Here is an 18501-nt window from a genome sequence, read left to right as displayed (position 1 = left end):
AAAAGGAAAAGAGGGTGATGGGGATGTGGGACAGGTGTGGAGTGACGCTGAGGCGAAGAGACTGTACCAGAGGGGTAGGGTTGGAGCAAACACCAATCAGCACAGGGCTGATAAAATCCAGTCAAAACTGTAGTAGGTTCTCTGAAGGTCCAAAGGTCCTTGTGTTGGCTGCTTCTGCTCCTATCAGCTGGAGTTTCTGACTGGCTCGTCTGCAGTTTTCTCCCAAGCCCATGTGGCGAGGGGCAGGTGAGGCACATCTGGATCCTAGAGCCCTCAGTGTGTGTGTCAGAGTCTTTCACCCCCTGTTCAGTAATCCCTGCTTTGCCTGCTTCTGTCCCTGTTAGCTGCCACTTTTTTCTCTTTTGAACTTCTGTTTTATGTTCTTGTGGGGAGGGGGAGAAGAGAACTGGGAAATTAAACAGTTCCATTGTAATATGGCAGTGGTGAGAAATGCTGATGAGACAAAAATTTCATTTTCTGTCATGAAGCTTTCAGAGTAACAGCCGTGTTAGTCTGTATTCGCAAAAAGAAAAGGAGTACTTGTGGCACCTTAGAGACTAACCAATTTATTTGAGCATGAGCTTTCGTGAGCTACAGCTCACTTCATCGGATGCATGCCGTGGAAACTGCAGCAGACTTTATTTATACACAGAGAATATGAAAAAATACCTCCTCCCACCCCACTGTCCTGCTGGTAATAGCTTGTGTGGGGAGGTGGAGGGTGAGAAAACCTGGATTTGTGCTGGAAATGGCCCACCTGATGATCACTTTAGATAAGCTATTACCAGCAGGACAGTGGGGTGGGAGGAGGTATTTTTTCATATTCTCTGTGTATAAATAAAGTCTGCTGCAGTTTCCACGGCATGCATCCGATGAAGTGAGCTGTAGCTCACGAAAGCTCATGCTCAAATAAATTGGTTAGTCTCTAAGGTGCCACAAGTACTCCTTGTCATGAAGCTATGACAGTTTACACCAGCTGAGGATCTGTCCTCTATCTGCAGGTTTTCTCAAGTACTGGATAGCTCTGTACTATCATCTACTGCTACTAACTTACTTGTTTATTGGTAACATTGCAGCAACGCCCATGTAGGTTGGGCATTTTAATACTCATTCAGCCTGATTCTTGTGAGCTTGCCTGACTTCTTATTTTATATTATTTTTAATAGTGTATTAAATGGCATATTTTCAAAGAGCACATGGTTTGGCTTACATATTTAAGCTTTGATTTCTTGACTGCAGGAACTCCAAAGGGACATAGAGAAACACAGCACTGGAGTTGCATCTGTTCTCAACCTGTGTGAGGTACTTCTCCATGACTGTGATGCTTGTGCCACAGAAACAGAGTGCGACTCCATCCAGCAGGCCACCCGGAACCTGGACAGAAGATGGAGAAACATCTGTGCAATGTCAATGGAAAGGCGACTTAAGTAAGTACAAAATACTCTAAAACCCAAGAGATTCTCCAGATGTTTCAATCTGGGGGGAAAACGTTGCTATTTCTCAGATATTCACTTACCTGAGAAAATATTCTCCATATTTAAAAGCAGACCTCGTCCCACAACTTGCAAGGAGATCTACACAAGCAGGATTCTGCACTTGTGTGGAACCAGATTGATGTCACTGGGGTTATGTACAGTCCCAAAAGTCTGTCCATTGAATTGCAGGATCAGGACTCAAATTACATTTCTGCTACATGTATAATTATAACAACATTGCTTTTTCATCAACTGAAATGTTTTTTTCAGTGACTTATTTCATGTTTTAAAAATACATTGTTACAAAAACGTATTTGCAGTGGATATTCTTAAAACTAGATTTTTTTTTACTGATGAATGCAAAAGAATGTCACCACATCCTTATGTTAATTCCAAGTAATTTATGACAGATATACTTAGTCATTTTAATGTTTGTTTGTTAAAAATACCAATACACTACCTTCTCCTGGTTCGGTTACCCTGGAAAATTTAACAATTCATGCTGCAACATTTTCGGTTTCCTGTAGGAATGGTTTGATTCTGCAGTTGAATGTTGTCTCTAGAACAGCAGTTCTCAAACTGTAGCAACCCAGGGACCCCCATTTTGATTTTAAATTTTTGTGGACCCCCAAGCTGGCTTCTGATTTTTCCCAGGGGTGCTCAACTCCCACTCAGCCCCGGACCCCGCCCCCACTCCACACCTTCCCCCAAGACCCCACCTTTGCCCCTCCTCTTCCCTGCCTCTTTCCTCCCCCAAGCATGCACTGTCCCTGCTCCTCCCCCTCCCTCCCAGCGCCTCCTGCATACTGCTGAACAGATGTTCCGCAGCATGCAGGAGGCACTGGGAGGGAGGAGGAGGAGGAGTTGATAAGTGGGGCCGACAGGGAGGCGGTGGAATCTCCTTCCTTAGATATTTTTAAGGTCAGGCTTGACAAAGCCCTGGCTGGGATGATTTAGTTGGGGATTGGTCCTGCTTTGAGCAGGGGGTTGGACTAGATGACCTCCTGAGGTCCCTTCCAACCCTGATATTCTATGATTCTATTCTATGACAGCCCCAGACATGACTCTCGGACCCCTCTGGAGCCAGACATGACTTGTGGACCTCGTGGAATACCCTTGTGGACCCCAGTTTGAGGACCACTGCTCTAGAACATTTGACTAATTGGAGTTTTTATACAAAGGGCTACATTTTGGCAAATGGCCAAATTTTTAGAACTCCTATTACAGCTCATAATGTTCTTTTTATACCAATTGTAAATGAGGATTTGCAGCACACACAAAAAAACATTGCTGTCTTATTCCAGCTTAAACTGGAATCAGCCAGCCATTTATGTTGTCCATTTATCAACCTTGCAATCAAGGCTTGGTTAAGAGCCAGTTATTTTTCAGTGCAGCCCTGATTCCCTATTGAAGCTTATGATCAGGCAGAACGATGCAGTCAAATGACCTCAAATCTAAACGTACCCTAATTTTCCATTTTGTCGCAGAATTGAAGAGACGTGGCGACTGTGGCAAAAGTTCTTAGATGACTATTCTCGCTTTGAAGACTGGCTGAAAATTTCAGAGAGGACAGCTGCCTTTCCTAGCTCCTCTGGTGTGCTGTATACGGTTGCCAAGGAAGAGCTAAAGAAATTTGAGGTAACTTATTATGTCTGAAATTTAATATCTCCAGATCCTATTACAGCAGCCAGCTGGTTCTCCTTTCAGTACATAAGCTGCTCAATACAGACACATGATACAGAAGAGTTGATGATTTTGCAGCTGTCCCCACTAGCATTTTTTTTAAGAAAAAAAATTAGAGGCTATAGATATATGGATATATAGATATAGGAAAAGACATACTAGGTCATCCAGTCTCTTACCGTATCAATGCGGGATTGTTCCTTACAGTGCATTGTCCAGGGTTCTGTCCAATTTAATTTTTAAATGTCCCAAATCCTTCTACACTTTCTCTTTGAAGACTATATACACCCTAAATATTTTCTTTTCCTATAGTTCATCCCATTGCTCCTGGCTGTAATTTCTGGTATTGTACCACCTTAAATAACTCCTCTCCTTTTTCATATTTACACTCTTCAGATATTTGCAAAGTGTTACCACATTCCCATCTTAGATCCTGATCCCGCAAACACTTACACTCACAAGTAACTTTACGCGTGTGAGTATTTGCTTCGATATCACTCGGACAACACACAAGCTAAATGTTTAGCATGTGCATACGTGCAGGGGTGGGGCCTGAGCTGGGGCAGCCGTGTTGTAGTTATTTAACTCATCTGTGTTTGTGACTAGTAACATACTGGACAGAGTGTATGTGTGGTGTGCAAATAAATGGAACTCTCTGGGGATTGTTCAGGTGAGTTAGTTTCAGTTTTCTTTCCTAATTGTGAACACAAGAAAATAAACTCTTTGGGCCTAGGCTTTGGAATGCTTCAGCCAGGCTCAGTTTTTATTATCTGTGTACAAACCTCTGGAAGCTATGGTCATTGTTGAAACACTGACAGACCTCTTAATTATAGTGAAGCCGAAGGCTACAGGATAATAATCATGTAAAGGTTGAGATTTATCTGGAAAAGCAATATTCTGTTTGCAGTCCTGCCCATTTGTTCCATCCTCCCTCCATTCAGTGACCAGAGTCTAAATCATGTTTAGTGAGTTACTGTAAATGAGAGACTACATGCATATCTCAGCTGTCTCCTGCGATCACAGCTGACCTGACTTTGCCCTAAGCCTGTTTGTCTATGCTCTCTCACTGTGTTAGCCTTTATATACTGACCTTTACCTTCCAACACACACCACAGTACTCTCACACAGATATATGGAGCTTAGACTGCAGACAAGGACAATAGTTTTTAGTCTAGTACTCCTGTTTAAATTGGTACATCTACATGTACATACAGCTACTATCATCTCAAAGTAGGGATGTAAGTCCAAAATTAGTGTTCATGTGGGGGCAGCCCTGACCAGAGGTAGAAAATTGAGTTCCTTCAGATTGTAACTGTACTTTTTTCCTAATTTTATTCTCCTATCCATCCCACCAATAAGATTAAAACCTTTAAGAACTTTAGCAAAGCACATTAGATGGCTTCAGTTATTTAGTATGTCATGAGCTCCATTGTACAAAATCACACGGTAGTCCAGTATTACACTGAGGCTGTAATGCAAAGAGGAACATAAGCAAATGAATTACTGCATAGCTGAACTGAACATTGGAAAACATATATAATTGGTCTTTTGCTAAACAAGACTTGATAATAGGTGAGGTGGCATTGTAAATTTACACAGAGTTGTAGATTACAAGGTTAAATCTTCTGAGTTAGTAAATCAGTGGTCAGATTGATGCCTCTTCCATGAGAGAATGTGCTTCTGACTCCAATTACAGAACCGTGTGTTGGTTGCTTTCTTCTTTCATTGGCATTTAAACAAAGAGAGTAATTATAGTGACAAGAACCCTTCGGTGTATTTGGTTGTTTTAGACTAGCTCCTTGAGCTATCCCTGTGGGTTCATTGCACAAAAGTGCTTATTTTCATTTTTAATTAACATGCATTCTGGCAAGTGACAGGATTGAGGCAATATACATCTACATAGCTGATGATGATGATGATTTTGTATTCGGGTCCACTAGAATATTTGTTTTCCAGTGCTATCATTTCTCTCCCTCCTCCTGTCCTCATAGTCACTTTTTCTTTGAGTGCTTGTTCACGTCCATTCCACATTAGGTGTGTGCATGCCGTGTGCACGAGCGTTGGAAACTTTTTCCCTTAGCGGCTCCCGTCGGGCCAGCGGGGGGCCCCCTGAGTGGCGGCACTGCGTCGTGCATATATACCCCCTGCCGCCCGACCCCCTCCAGTTCCTTCTTACCATCCGTGGCGGCGTTGGAACAACCTCTCTCTCTCTCTCTCTCATATGAGAGCAGTCCCTTAGCCTTTCTCAGAGTTAGATAGCTGTTATCAGTTATCAAAGTAGCAGCCATGTTAGTCTGTATCCGCAAAAAGAAAAGGAGTACGTGTGGCACCTTAGAGACTAACAAATTTATTTGAGCATAAACTTTCGTGACCTACAGCTCACTTCATCGGATGCATCAGTTAGTTAGCATACCTTTGTTGTGGACACTTAAGTGATTAGGTGCTTGGAGGCTTCCAGTACCCGCCCCGGGCCGTGGGGCATGCCGCAGGCCCACGGGTTTAAGGCTTGTGCCACGTGCCGCAAGCCTGTGCCAGTTTGTGACTCATGTCTAAGTTGCCTGGGGGAAGAGCATCAGACTGAGCGGTGTAAGATTTGAAAGGTGCTCAAGCCAAGAACAAAGAAAGAAAGAGACTTTCGTTTGAAGCAGTTGTTGATGGAGGCTGCATTGCAGCCACCGGGCCTGGAGTGCCCGACATCGGCTCCGGTTTCCTCAGTGCGTAGTGCCCCGCAGCCGTCGAGACACCCAGCATGGGCTAAACATAGAAAGCTATCGGCCCCAGAGCACCAGACTTAGGCCCCAGCACTGCTTGTCCTCCCCGGTGCTGCCCATGGCATAGCCAAAAGGAAGGCGCGGACGTTCCCCCTCATTGGAGGCCGGCACTTTCCAACGTCCTGAGCACCGATAAGAGCGGGAAGGCCACTGTACCAGCATTGGCATCGGTGGCTTCGGCACCACGAGTCCCACTGAGCTCAGGCCTAAGTGAGCTCAGTGTGGACAATGAGCTCGAGGACATAATGGATCAGCTCTCCACATCTGGCACCTTTGAGGTGGCGAATGACCTCATTGAGCTGTCGGCGACGAGCCCCCTACTGTACAGGGAGAATCCTCTGGCACCCATGCCATGAGTGCCATCGAGGGATAGGCCAGCTACGGTGTGCCATTCAAGGACACCGTCCCGGAGTTGGTCCCAGTCGAGCTCCGTGACTGCAGACTCCCAGTTACCCACGGCTCAGAAGGAAGTCGCGGTACTGGGAGTGGGTCAGTGCAAGGAAGTAACGGAAGGGGCACGACGCTCTCCAGCACCACTTAGAGACCGGCACCAGGAGCAGTCGAGATGGCCCTCACCAGAGGAGTCCCGCGGATGCTGGTCCCGGGAACCCCGGTCCCGGTCCAGATCCCGTTCCCAGTCCTTGGGATATCAGTGCCGGTCCCGCTCCCATTCGGTTAGGAGCCACTCGTCGATCTTACGCTAGCACAGATCGTCAGCACTGCCGTGACCTTCGCGGTCAGCGTCGCCGCAGTCCGGCACCGACTCCGGCCGTTACAGTTACTTACACCATGCTCTGGACAGCAGGGACCCTCAGACGGGTTGGCACCCCCAGTGGGGGCCTCTAGGTCATTGGCCCTTCTGGACTCCTTGGGCCTATCAATAGCGCCAAGGGGCCCCGTCCAGGGCGAGCTTCTCAGTGCAGCGGTGCTGGTCCCCACACTAACACCCGACGGCGCCGGAAGCTACAGTATCCAGGCCTCCAGCATCCCCCCAGGATAAACTGGAGAAACCAGTACTGAGTCCGGTGCCGCCCAAGGTCTCCCGCCCTGGCCCGAGCCGGAGGCCCCTCCCATGGGAAGAGGGGAGCAGGAGGACCTGCCAGAGGGGGTTGAGCAGCTGCTAACCTCCTTGTCATCCCCAGATAAGGCGGTGGCGAGTACAGCGGTGTCCAGCCCTACACCCATAGACCACAGAGCCCACCAGGAGCTACTACATAGGGTTGCCCAGTACTTGGGGTTGCATGGCGAGGAGATGGTTGAGCACCCTGGTGGACATTTTGAGCCCCGAAGGTCCATCTAGAATAGCGCTCCTGCTCATTAAGACCATCCAATTGAATTATACGACTATATGGCAGACCCCAGCCTCCAGCCAAAGGTGTGGAGTGCAAATACTTTGCCCTGTCAAAGGGCTACAAATTCTTGTTCTGCTACCCAAGTCCATGCTCCCTGGTGGTCTCGGCGGTGAACGAAAGGGAGCACCATAGACAACAGGCCCTGGCCCTTAAGGCCAAGGAGGCAAAACGCCTGGACCTTTTTGGCAGAACGGTGTACTTGTCAGGGGGCCTTCAGTTGAGGATTGCTAACCAGCAGGCCATCCTCAACAAGCATAATTTTAACTCCTGGGCAGTGGTGGGGAAGTTTAAGGACAACCTCCCGCAAGGTTCCCAACAGGAGTTTATGGCCCTGGTGGACAAGGGCAAGGCAGTAGCCAAGACCTCTCTCCAGGCCTCTCTGGATTCAGCAGACCCGGCGGCCAGAACAATCGCATCAGGGGTGGTCATGAGGTGCTCGGCGTGGCTTCAGGAGTCAGGCCTGCCGCCTGAGGTCCAGAATACGCTTCAGGACCTCCCCTGTGAAGGGTCCGGGCTCTTTTCGGACCAGACAGACGTGAGGCTGCATAGCCTCAAGGACTTGAGGGGTACACTTAAGTCGCTGAGAATGCACACCCCGGTGATGCAGAGGAAGCCCTTTAAGCCGCAGCCTCCCCCTCAGCGCCAGTACCAGCCTCGTCATAGGCATGAGCCTTACTGTAGGTGAGGCAGGGATAACAGGTGACGGCGCAATAATAACAACAATAATGCACCAGGTCAGAACAAAGGTCAGCACAAATCCCAGCTGGGCACTAAGCCAGGCTTTTGAAGGTGCACTCGGGGACAGCGTACCAGACCAGTCACCAGATCCGTCCCTCTGTTTCCTGAACCGTCTGTCCCATTTCTCCCGTGTGTCATCCAACATTAAGTCGGAACCATTGGGTCTTACGCATGGTACAGAACGGGTACTCGTTGGAATTCTCTTCCCTCCCTCCCTCCCATCACCCCTTCCCCATCCCTCTTCAGGGACCCCTCTCACGAGCATCTCGTAGAGAAGGAGGTTCGCTCGCTGCTAGTGGCGGGGGCGGTAGAGGTGATGCTGCACGGCCTAAAGGGGAAAGGTTTCTACTCCCGGTAGTTCCTCATCCCCAAGGCCAAAGGGGGCCTTCATCCCATTTTAGACCTGCGTGGGCTCAACAAGTTCCTGGTCAAGGCCCAGTTCTGCATGGTCTTTCTGGGCACCATCATCCCTTCCTTGGATCCAGAGGGCTGGTACGCTGCCCTTGACATGAAGGACAAGTACTTCCATATTGCCATCCACCCTGCACATCGGCAGTTCCTGCACTTCACCGTGGGGCAAGAACATTACCAGTTTGTGGTTCTCCCATTAGGTCTAGCTGCGGCCCCATGGGTGTTCATGAAATTTGTTGCGGTGGTGGCAGCCTTCTTACGGAGGCAGAGGATCCGGGTTTACCCGTACCTTGACGACTGGCTCCTAGCGGGTTGATCCAAAGCGGAAGTGCGGGGCCACATGGAGGTGGCCTTGAGATTGTTCCGCAAGCCTTCCAGTATCCTGATTCTGGGCTATCCAGCAAGCGGTGACCTCCCTGCGCCAGTTTCCAACAACAATGGCTGGGTGCTGCCTGCGGCTCCTGGGCCACATGGCAGCATGCACGCATGTGGTCAGGCCTGCCAGACTGAGACTCAGGACTTTGCAGGTGTGCTTCGCTCAGGTGTACTGCCGAGGCAGGGACCCCCTGGACTTGGTAGTGACAGCCCCAAGGGACATGCTGGACTCCCTGCTGTGGTAGCAATCCCAGCCTATGGTTTGCGAAGGCATCCCCTTTGCCGCCCCACAACCGGGCCTGACGCTGGTGATGGACACGTCAGACCGCGGATGGGGGCTCACCGGGGGGACCTCAGGACTCAGGGCTTGTGGTCCGGAGCAGAGCAGTCGCTCCATATCAATGTGAAGGAGCTCAGGGCAGTTCGTCTAGCCTGCCAGACCTTTCACGCCACTCTGAGTGATCACTGCATGACAGTTCTGACAGACAACACTACTGACATGTTTTATATAAACAAGAAAGGCAGGGCCCATTCCTCGCCGCTCTCCTCTTCTGGGACCTTTGTATAGTTCACGCCATTCACCTCGAGGTGTCGTATCTCCTGGGGGTGCGAAACGAGCTGGCAGACTACCTCAGCAGGTCGTATCACATGCGTGAGTGGACGCTCAGAGTGGACGTCATGCTTTCGCTCTTCCACGGGTGGGGGTTTCCCCGGGTAGACCTGTTTGCCACTAGGATCAACACCCAGTGCCCGCAGTTCTGCTCGTTCCAGGGCCACAGCCCTGGCTCAGTCGCAGAAGCGTTTGCGATCCCGTGGGGAGGGGGCTTGATGTATGCCTTTCCCCGCTGCCCTTGGTACACAAGGTCCTGCCCAAGGTATGCAGGGACAGGGCAGCGATGTCCTCATTGCCCTGGCATGGCCCTGCCAGCACTGGTACACATCGCTCCTAGAGATATCGGTGGAGGCCCCAGTAGTCCTGCCCCTACACCGGGACCTCATTTACACAGGACGGCGGGCGGCTTCTCCACCCCGACCTACAGTCACTGCACCTGACGGCGTGGAAGCTCTGTGGCTAAACACCTTGGAGAGCAAGTGCTCCCTTCCTGTGCAGCAGATTCTGCTTGGCAGTAGGAAGTCCTCTACCAGGGCTACCTATATGGCCAAGTGGAAAAGTTCTTGTGTTGGTGTGAGCCTCGACGAGTGCAGCCCTGCCAGGCCCTGGTGCAAGCCATCCTAGAGTACCTCCTGCACCTCAAGCACCAGGGGCTGGCCCCGTCCTCACTCAGGCACCTGGCGGCCATCTCCGCCTTCCATCCAGGGTTTTCAGGGGGGCTCGGTGTTTTCCGACCCAGTGGTGGGACGGTTCCTTAAAGGATTGGAGAAGATGTTTCTGTTCTCACGACCCGCAGTCCCTCCATGGAACCTTAACTTGGTCCTCTCTAAGCTCATGGGACCCCCTTCTGAGCCCCTTGCTACCTGCTCCCTCCTCCACCTTTCCTGGAAGGTGGCATTTCTGGTGACCATTACCTCAGCAGAAGGGTGTCTGAGCTGAGGGCTCTCACCTCTGAGCCACCATATACAGTGTTTCACAATGATAAGGTGCAGCTCCGGCCGCACCCCAAGTTCCTCCCTAAAGTGGTCTCGCAATTCCGTTTGGGCCAGGGTATTCGTCTGCCGGTGTTTTTTCCAAAACCCTGTACGGACCCAAGTCACCGCAGCCTGCACACCCTGGATGTGCGTCGAGCGCTGGCGTTCTATTTGGAGCACACCAAGCCCTTTCACAAATCCGCACAGCTGTTCATGGCTGTAGCCGAGAGGATGAAAGGCCTCCCGGTGTCAGCGCAGCAGATCTCTTGGATTACAGACTGCATCCAGGCGTGCTCTGAGCTCACAGGTGTTCCGGCCCCAGCAGTCATGGCCCACTCTACCAGGACGCAAGCGACTTCCACAGATTTCCTGGTTGTTCACGTCCATTCCACCCTCCGACCCCTCTGTCAGAGTCGCCGGCAAGAAGGAACCGGAGGGGGTTGGGCGGCAGGGGGTATATATGCACGGCACAGTGGCGCCACTCAGAGGGGCCCCCACCGGCCCAACGGGAGCCACTAAGGGAAAAAGTTTCCGACGCTCATGCACACGGTGCACGCACACCTAATGTGGAATGGATGTGAACAGCACATCTCGAAGAACAACAGTTACGAGAAGGTAAGTACCTGTTTTTTTTTGCTGCCTAATGCTACACCGTGCAAGTTTGCACAACTGTGATCTGGAACCAAAGCCAATTCACTTCTTTATCATTTCCTTTAAATTGCATGTGTCCCAAATAGAGCTGAGTGAAATATTCAACACATTTAGCCCTTTTCTCTGTTCTTGAGTCATCAGCAAAACAAATTTTGCTTTTGGGAAATTCAACAATAAATTTGTGAACAAATTCAAGCCTACAAAGTGCTCACCAGGTTCTTACTATGACTTGCTTTTTGAGTATTTGCTATTCACACAGTGTGATTGATCATCTAAGTCACATGGTACTGTTTCTGTTCCCAAATTGGTTGACTGAAACTTTTATAACCTGAAGAATGTTACCAGATGTGCCCATTACTTTGGGGTATGGTCATTTATTAGGGTTACTCTTCTGGGGGGTGGGTCTGTAATTCTATCAATGTATTGCTTGTGTCACTTTTGCTCTTATACAAAGCTCTGCTTCTCCCTTCTGCAAGTCCGCTCCCAATGGAGCTATCCTGCAGGACCTAGGCTCCCCAGAGCTGGGTTTTTCCAGCCCCAGAATCAGACGAACACACACACACACTAACAGAGCACGTCTGAAGAGGACCAGGTCAATCAGCACTCCCAAGCTGACCCCTTATATGTCCCTGGACTCAGGAGGCTGGGTCAAGTAGCACTTTCAAGCTGCCACCCTTGGATTCAACAGGCTGGGTCGAGCAGTGCCTCCGAGCTGTCACCCTCATATTCCATGGGCACCACACTGGCATAGAGTTTGCCTGAGCAGGCTGGGTCGAGCAGCACTTCCAGTCTGCCACCTTCCTATGCCCCTGACTCAGCAGGCTGTGTTGAGCAGCACTTCAAAGCTGCCACACTCATCTGCCCCAGGTTCAGCATGTTCCTGTCCCCACTTTCACATTGCAATTGTTCTGGTAGTAACCCACTTGATGGGCAAACCCCACAGGATTTTTGGGTGCTGCAGGGATCTTTAGCTTAGGTCTGAGGAATGTTGCTGAAGAGCGAATGGGGAAGCCAAAAGACACCCACGAGGGGGGGAGAGAGAGAGAAGCAACCAGCTTAACCGTGAAAGTTATTTATTGCCAGGTAATAACCATACAAGGGGAGCCAAACAAACAAAGCAGTTATAATATTAAATCTAACTTAAATTTGATTATAAAAGTCAGGTTTAGAATACTATAACTGATCACACAAGTCAGGGTCAGAAGGTCATACCTACAGAGAGAGAGTGAGAGCTGGGTTCTCACCACGCTGTGAAGCTTGAATCGATCGGGGTTCCCAGGTGGTGGTGATGGTAGCTGAGGGTCTGGAGTACTGGAGACAGGCAGAGCCTCCAGCACAATCAGTCAGGAGAAGATGAAGTCCCAATAGGACTGATGCAGATTTTGGATCCAGGCATCAGAGCACTTACTTGAGCATGGGGAGGGATTTTTGTCGGGAAAGAACAGTAGTTCAAGGGAGAACACTAGATTCATTTATGGGTAAACTGATGGCTCAAAATAGTACACCAAAGTTGGTTTGTTCAGGCTAGACAATAGGAACTGCTCATTCCTGGCTATGGGTGGTGTTCCTTTGAAGGAGCTTGCAATGCAATTAGGCAGCTTCAGTATTTTGGATACCAATAAAGGATTTATTACTAGAATTTCTCTGATAACTACTGAGCTGGGTGTGTGCAGGCTTTGGTTCGTTAACATCTGGAGCAGAGATCCCCCAGAGTTCAGTGCGGTTCTTGCCTTGAAATCTCTGTTCTCCATTCTGTATGTTAATGGGGTTGCCTCCCTGTCCCATCCTTGATACAAATGAGGCTAGGGGAGTTTCCTTGATCCTGTTACTCTTGTTGGGAGAGGTTTAGGTGTGCTTTCCCCTGCCTTTTCGTTGCTTTTTGTAAGTCTGTCTTCTGATCGGCTTTGGTTCAAGCAAAGGCGCGGGGGGGAAGGTCTTTCTTAAGTCAGACAGGCTGGGTACTGCCCCCTGGTTCCCCAAGAACACAGAGCTGATAGGTAACAAGTAGGATTTGAATAAGTCACATGTGGCCTGGCCATTTGCTCAAACACAGATTTGTATAAATATTCACAAAACTTTCTCTCTCTGTGACTGTGGAAATGAAAATGGCTCTCATACCTGTCATACTGAAGATAAATAAAAGGTGCCTGAAATACTGTCAAAGCAAATTCACAATTATTATTCATAGACTTCTCAGCATCTGCCAAGTGGTAGTGACTTGAGAAAGTCTCAGCATCTGCCAAGTCATTATGACTTGAGAAATCTTATAAAACCATAGAAATTTTTGCTTTGACGTCTTTAAAAATTTGACATCACCATTTACAGTGCTTGTTTGTTTGTAACCCACTGAAATTTTATTAGTCAATACCACAGGCAACCCTCTACTATAACATTTTAAGAGACCTTTAATCTCTTTCAGAATTTACACCCTCCATATTCTAAAATATGCAGGTAAAAGATTGGACAGCCAAGAAAGGACAGTACCTCATTCTTGGAATAAAACTGTGCTTGCTGCTGTCATTGTGACAGGAGCATTCTCACTGAAATGCTTGGTCCTTACTGCCATTTATTGATTGTAAACAGCAACATTTATTGTAAACAGCAACATTTCTCTTTGTTCATCCCAATCAAAAGGCCCCAATCCTACAATCAGGTCAGTACCAGCAAATGTTTGCACCCATGTTGGAATCTATATGGTTCTCCAAAGGGTCTGCCCATACAGATCCAATTTCAGGATTGGAGCCAAAGACAAGAACAATCTGAGACTATTTACCAATTGCAGGAGCTGACACTCTGATAATGTCTTTTGTTGTTTCCACTGTTATTTTAGGCCTTCCAACGGCAAGTGCATGAAAGTCTGACACAGCTGGAACTGATTAATAAACAGTACCGCCGCCTGGCCCGAGAAAACCGCACTGACTCTGCTTGCAGCCTCAAACAGATGGTCCATGAAGGGAACCAGAGATGGGACAACTTACAAAAGCGAGTCACTTCCATCCTGCGCAGGCTAAAAGTATTTCTCTATTTTCAAGCCATTCTCTTTCAGAACTAGACTGTATGCATGGAGGGTATTGTGAGCTTCTGACTCCTCAAGCGCATGCAAGTTTTCTCTTTGGCTGGGTTATTTAAATTTTATTTTGATGATTTCATGGGTGCTACCTAAAGTAGTTAAGTAATACATTGCAGGAAGATGTAGAGTTGGACCTGGGTGCCCTAATTCCCCTTAGAAGAGAAGAACAAGAATTCTTGCAGCTGAACTTTTGTAACTGTTCTCTTCAATCAGACTCAGAAGATAGGGAAGTGAAAACTAACTTTTATGGAAGTTTCACATTGTTTTGGTTGTTTTCCCCTTTTGCTTTTTCAGCATTTTATTGGCCAGCGCGAGGAATTTGAGGCAGCACGTGACAGCATTCTGGTCTGGCTAACAGAGATGGATCTGCAGTTGACCAACATTGAACATTTCTCAGAGTGCAATGTCCAAGCAAAGATAAAGCAACTCAAGGTACAGGGGGCCACCCCGTCTATGGCATCAAAAATATCCAAATAGGAAATGAGAGTGTAAGAAATGTTCCATAAATAGTGTTATGTGATTAAAACCTTTATTCCCAGGACATGGGCTCAGCCCCAGTCAATCAATGGAACCATCGCTCTTTATAGAGCATGGTCTATGCGCTGATGAGTTCTTTGATGGCTGCTGAGTCCAGTGTGCGAGTGACAGTCCTGTGCATAGGTAGGGCACACACATGTACTAGCAATGCTCTGAATCTGAGCAACAGATTCTTTCCTCCTCTGATGCCAGTCATTACAGAGCTTGATCCGGTCCACCTCACAATGCCTCATTCCATCTACAAGCTGTCTCCGCCAACCAGAGCGGTATTCTGCACTCCTTTTCCAATCATCCACAGAGATTCCAAAGGATACTACATCATCTTTGTAAGCATCCCGAAATCTGCACAGCAGTCTGCCTCTCTTTCTAGACCCTTCACAAGCTTCAGAGTACAGCACACTCTTTGGGATCCTGTAATCCGGCATTTGCTTGGCATGTCTAAGCCACCTGATTCTTTTCTTACGAATCAGTCTTCCCATTAATGGTATACCAGCATGATTTAACACTTCCACGTGTCACCCTGTCTTGCCGTCTTATTAGAAGAATTTTATGCAAGCATCTGATATGAAAGCTGTTTATTCTTTTGATATGTTTGGCATAAGTTGTCCATGTATCTGAGCCATATAGAAGGGTGGATTAAACACATATCTCATAAATACGGATTTTCACTTTAGTTGACAATTAGTTACTGTTCCAAACTCTGTCTTGCAAAAGACCAAGATTCCTAGCTGCTTTGCCGATTTTACTAGTGAGCTCCACATCCAGATCTACATTGCTGGTAACAGTAGAGCCAAGGTGGCAAAACTGGTTAACAACATCCATTCAAATAAAGTGATATCTGGAACTGGTTCTGAAGAGCCTTGGTGCATGATAAGTCTTCTTCAAGTTTATTGCTAGCCGAGAGATTTTGCATGAATCAGAGAACTTGGTAATAAGATGTCGTAGGGCATCAACAATTTGAGCCACAAGGGCTGCGTCACATGCAAACAACAGGTCCTTCATGATATTTCTTTCACCTTCATCTTAGCTCTGAACCTTGCAGTGTTAAACAAACCTCCGTCAGGTCTAGTGCTAAGATAGACACCCTCTCAAACATCATTGAACACATGTTGAAACAGGAATGAGAAGTAAATATTAAACAATATAGAAGCCAGTACCTAGCTCTGCTTCACTCCATTGTTGAAGTTCAATGAGTCAGACTCTTGTTTTTCATACATTATAGTTGTCTTCGTGCCATTGTGTAAGAATTTCACAAAGTTTAGCAATATAGGTGGACAAGCAAGCTTCTTCAGAACAATGTAAAGCCCTGACTGACTAACCATTTCAGAGGCTTTTGTTAAATCTATAAAAACCATGTACAGTTTAATACGCTTCTCTCTGTACTTTTCCTGCAGTTGTCTTACAGAGAAGACCATGTCTATGGTAGACCTTCCTTAGTGGAAGCCACACTGGCTTAGAGGATAGATTCTCTAAGATAAAGTTTGAAGTCTAGGTAAAAAAATACAGTTTAAGATTTTTTTTAACAATATTAAGAAGAGATATACCTGTGTGGTTATTAGAATCACTTCTGTCTCCTTTGTTTTTAGAGAGTTGGATGAAACGAGCATCCTTAAAATATTGTAGAACAGTTTTTTCCTTCCAAGAGAGTAGCAATAACTCATTTAATCTTTGCAGCAAGTCTTTTCACATTTGTAGATTTCAGCAGAAACAGATCCTGAAGCTTTGTTCTTGGGAACCTTTTTGGATGCTTTGGTCAAGTTCCTCTACTGTAGGCTTGGCATCCAGCAAACTTCAAACCCAGGAAATTTGTTTGGCACACATTGGCCTACTACAGACTCCCTTGAGTATATCATTCCATGTGCTCAATCCACCTCACCCATTGCTTTCCTTTATCTGTTATGATATTGCCATCCTGATCTTTCAGCAGAGCTGTCTTGTTTTTATCGGCTCAATGGCTTTTCTAATGCCCTCATACAACCGTCTACTGTCACCTGTGTCAGCTGCCTGTTGGATACTGCCACAGAGACCCAACCAAAATTCTTGAGCACACATCCTGGAAGCTATCCAGGGGTCAAAGTCCAAATATTCCAGCAAGCAATTCTATTTGTAAAAACAGTTGAGCCAGGATGTAAACAATGAGACAGGGCTTGTCTGACCCACCTTTTCTAGGGCCACCCTCTCTTGAGGCAAGCAGGCCATCCCTAAACTGGGCTGCTTGGAAATCTTGTTAGCTGCCCCACGGCCCTTATGCCTCTTTTAGATCCCTGCGGCCATCTTGTCAAGACCTTCAGTGCATATGCCTAGACAAAGCTATGGAGGAGCAGAGGCTGCCATAGACATGTCACCCTCCCCACTTTAAATCACTGAGCCAGAATCCAAAGTCAGAATGAGTCTGGACGTTCAGAGGCAGAGATTATATCTTCTGCCAGAGAGCAAACTACACAGAGCTGTTAAGTGCCCGTGGCTTCAGCGTGAGCACATTTTCTATCAGGGTGAGATCCCATAGCCTTTTTTCCACCACGAAGCACATCCACGAGGCAGTGGAGGATGCAGTTTAATGTCATGCCTAGGACATGAGCTCAGCCCCAATAGTGACATTACAGAACAAGATTATCAGAGAGTGCTAGGGTTCAGTGAGAGAGAAGAGGTAGGCCCACCTGTGGTTGCATGGGTGGCAATTAAAGATGGGTTTTTAAAAAAGCATAGGGGATAACCTCAGTGCTCTGATTTTTCCTCTCTCGATAAAATCATTTCCAGTGGCAAGGTTATATGTGTTATGCCCTGCCCTGTTTGTGCGTGGTTTCTGCTCTACCACAATGTGACTCGTTATTTGCTGAGTGCTCTGGAACATCTGCAGTGTAAGTGGCACCACATAAAACAACTTGTTAGTATATGTTAGCATAGCTTTAGAATCTGCATCCGTTCTAACCGCCTTATCTACCTAAGCCTTTCAAAACTCTCAGGAATGGCTTGTTCAGAGGACAGTCCTCTTCCCAAATACAGCACAGGAAATCATGAGATTTGCTGGGTAGAACTTTAAGTGCTACTTCATTAGCTTATATGGGAGAGTATGGCAAGGGAATGCTGAGTTGCACCATCAAATTTTGCTTACCCTGTGCAATGGTCCTTGTTTGTGTTTGGTAAATATTCCATCTCTGCTACAAAGCTCTATAAGACATAGCATTCGTGGTAACTGAGGATTGTTTAATGTTGGTTTTAATAATAACAGAAAGTCATGGCTTCTTATGCTGCACAGGCTTTCCAGCAAGAGATCTCTCTAAACAACAATAAAATTGATCAGATAATTGTCCAGGGTGAGCAGCTGATAGAGAAAAGTGAACCCATGGATGCAGCTGTCATTGAAGAAGAACTGGATGAGCTCCGGCATTACTGTCAAGAGGTCTTTGGTCGTGTGGAACGTTACCACAAGAAATTGAACCGCCTTCCTGTATGTACCCTCTTTATTTCTTTTTTTAAGATTTATTATTAATTTACAAATATAATACTGGTGAAAGCGTTTGTGTGGGGGGGAGGGTGTAATGTATACGACAAAACCCCATGATCTTCACTTGTTGTAACCCTGATCCTTCCCTTCCCCCTGCACCTTTGTGTGTTATCATTACATATTGTGTTGTTATGTCTTATTCAGACTGCAGACTCTTCAGGGCAAAGAACCTGTCTCATTTCTGTAAAGCAACATGCACACCTGCATTATGAATGAGAGTGATGGTGCAGTACTGGAGACATAACATTCTTCTTGCCCTGCAGGGTGAATTCCATTGAATAGCACTGAGTTCACAGAAATAAAGACACTCCTCCTTTGCAGGGCAGATGGAATTTTAAGTATCCAG

The 18501-nt window shown here is 47.3% G+C and overlaps 1 protein-coding gene across 1 annotated transcript in view; it reads left to right on the top strand.

Annotated features, from left to right (window-relative positions):
- Positions 1-18501, top strand: part of SYNE1 (spectrin repeat containing nuclear envelope protein 1) — a 503778-nt gene that overhangs the window by 461736 nt on the left and 23541 nt on the right. The window contains exons 131-135 of the mRNA XM_084624934.1: positions 1240-1427; positions 2963-3113; positions 13874-14056; positions 14408-14545; positions 17907-18098. Coding sequence (XP_084481060.1) covers positions 1240-1427; positions 2963-3113; positions 13874-14056; positions 14408-14545; positions 17907-18098 — 852 coding nt within the window. The remainder of the gene's footprint in view (positions 1-1239; positions 1428-2962; positions 3114-13873; positions 14057-14407; positions 14546-17906; positions 18099-18501) is intronic.

Source organism: Lepidochelys olivacea, assembly GCF_965140295.1.
Source record: "Lepidochelys olivacea isolate rLepOli2 genome assembly, chromosome: 3".
Lineage (NCBI taxonomy): Eukaryota > Metazoa > Chordata > Testudines > Cheloniidae > Lepidochelys > Lepidochelys olivacea.
Note: the sequence above shows the minus strand (reverse complement) of the source record. Positions and strands in the feature narration are given on the sequence as shown.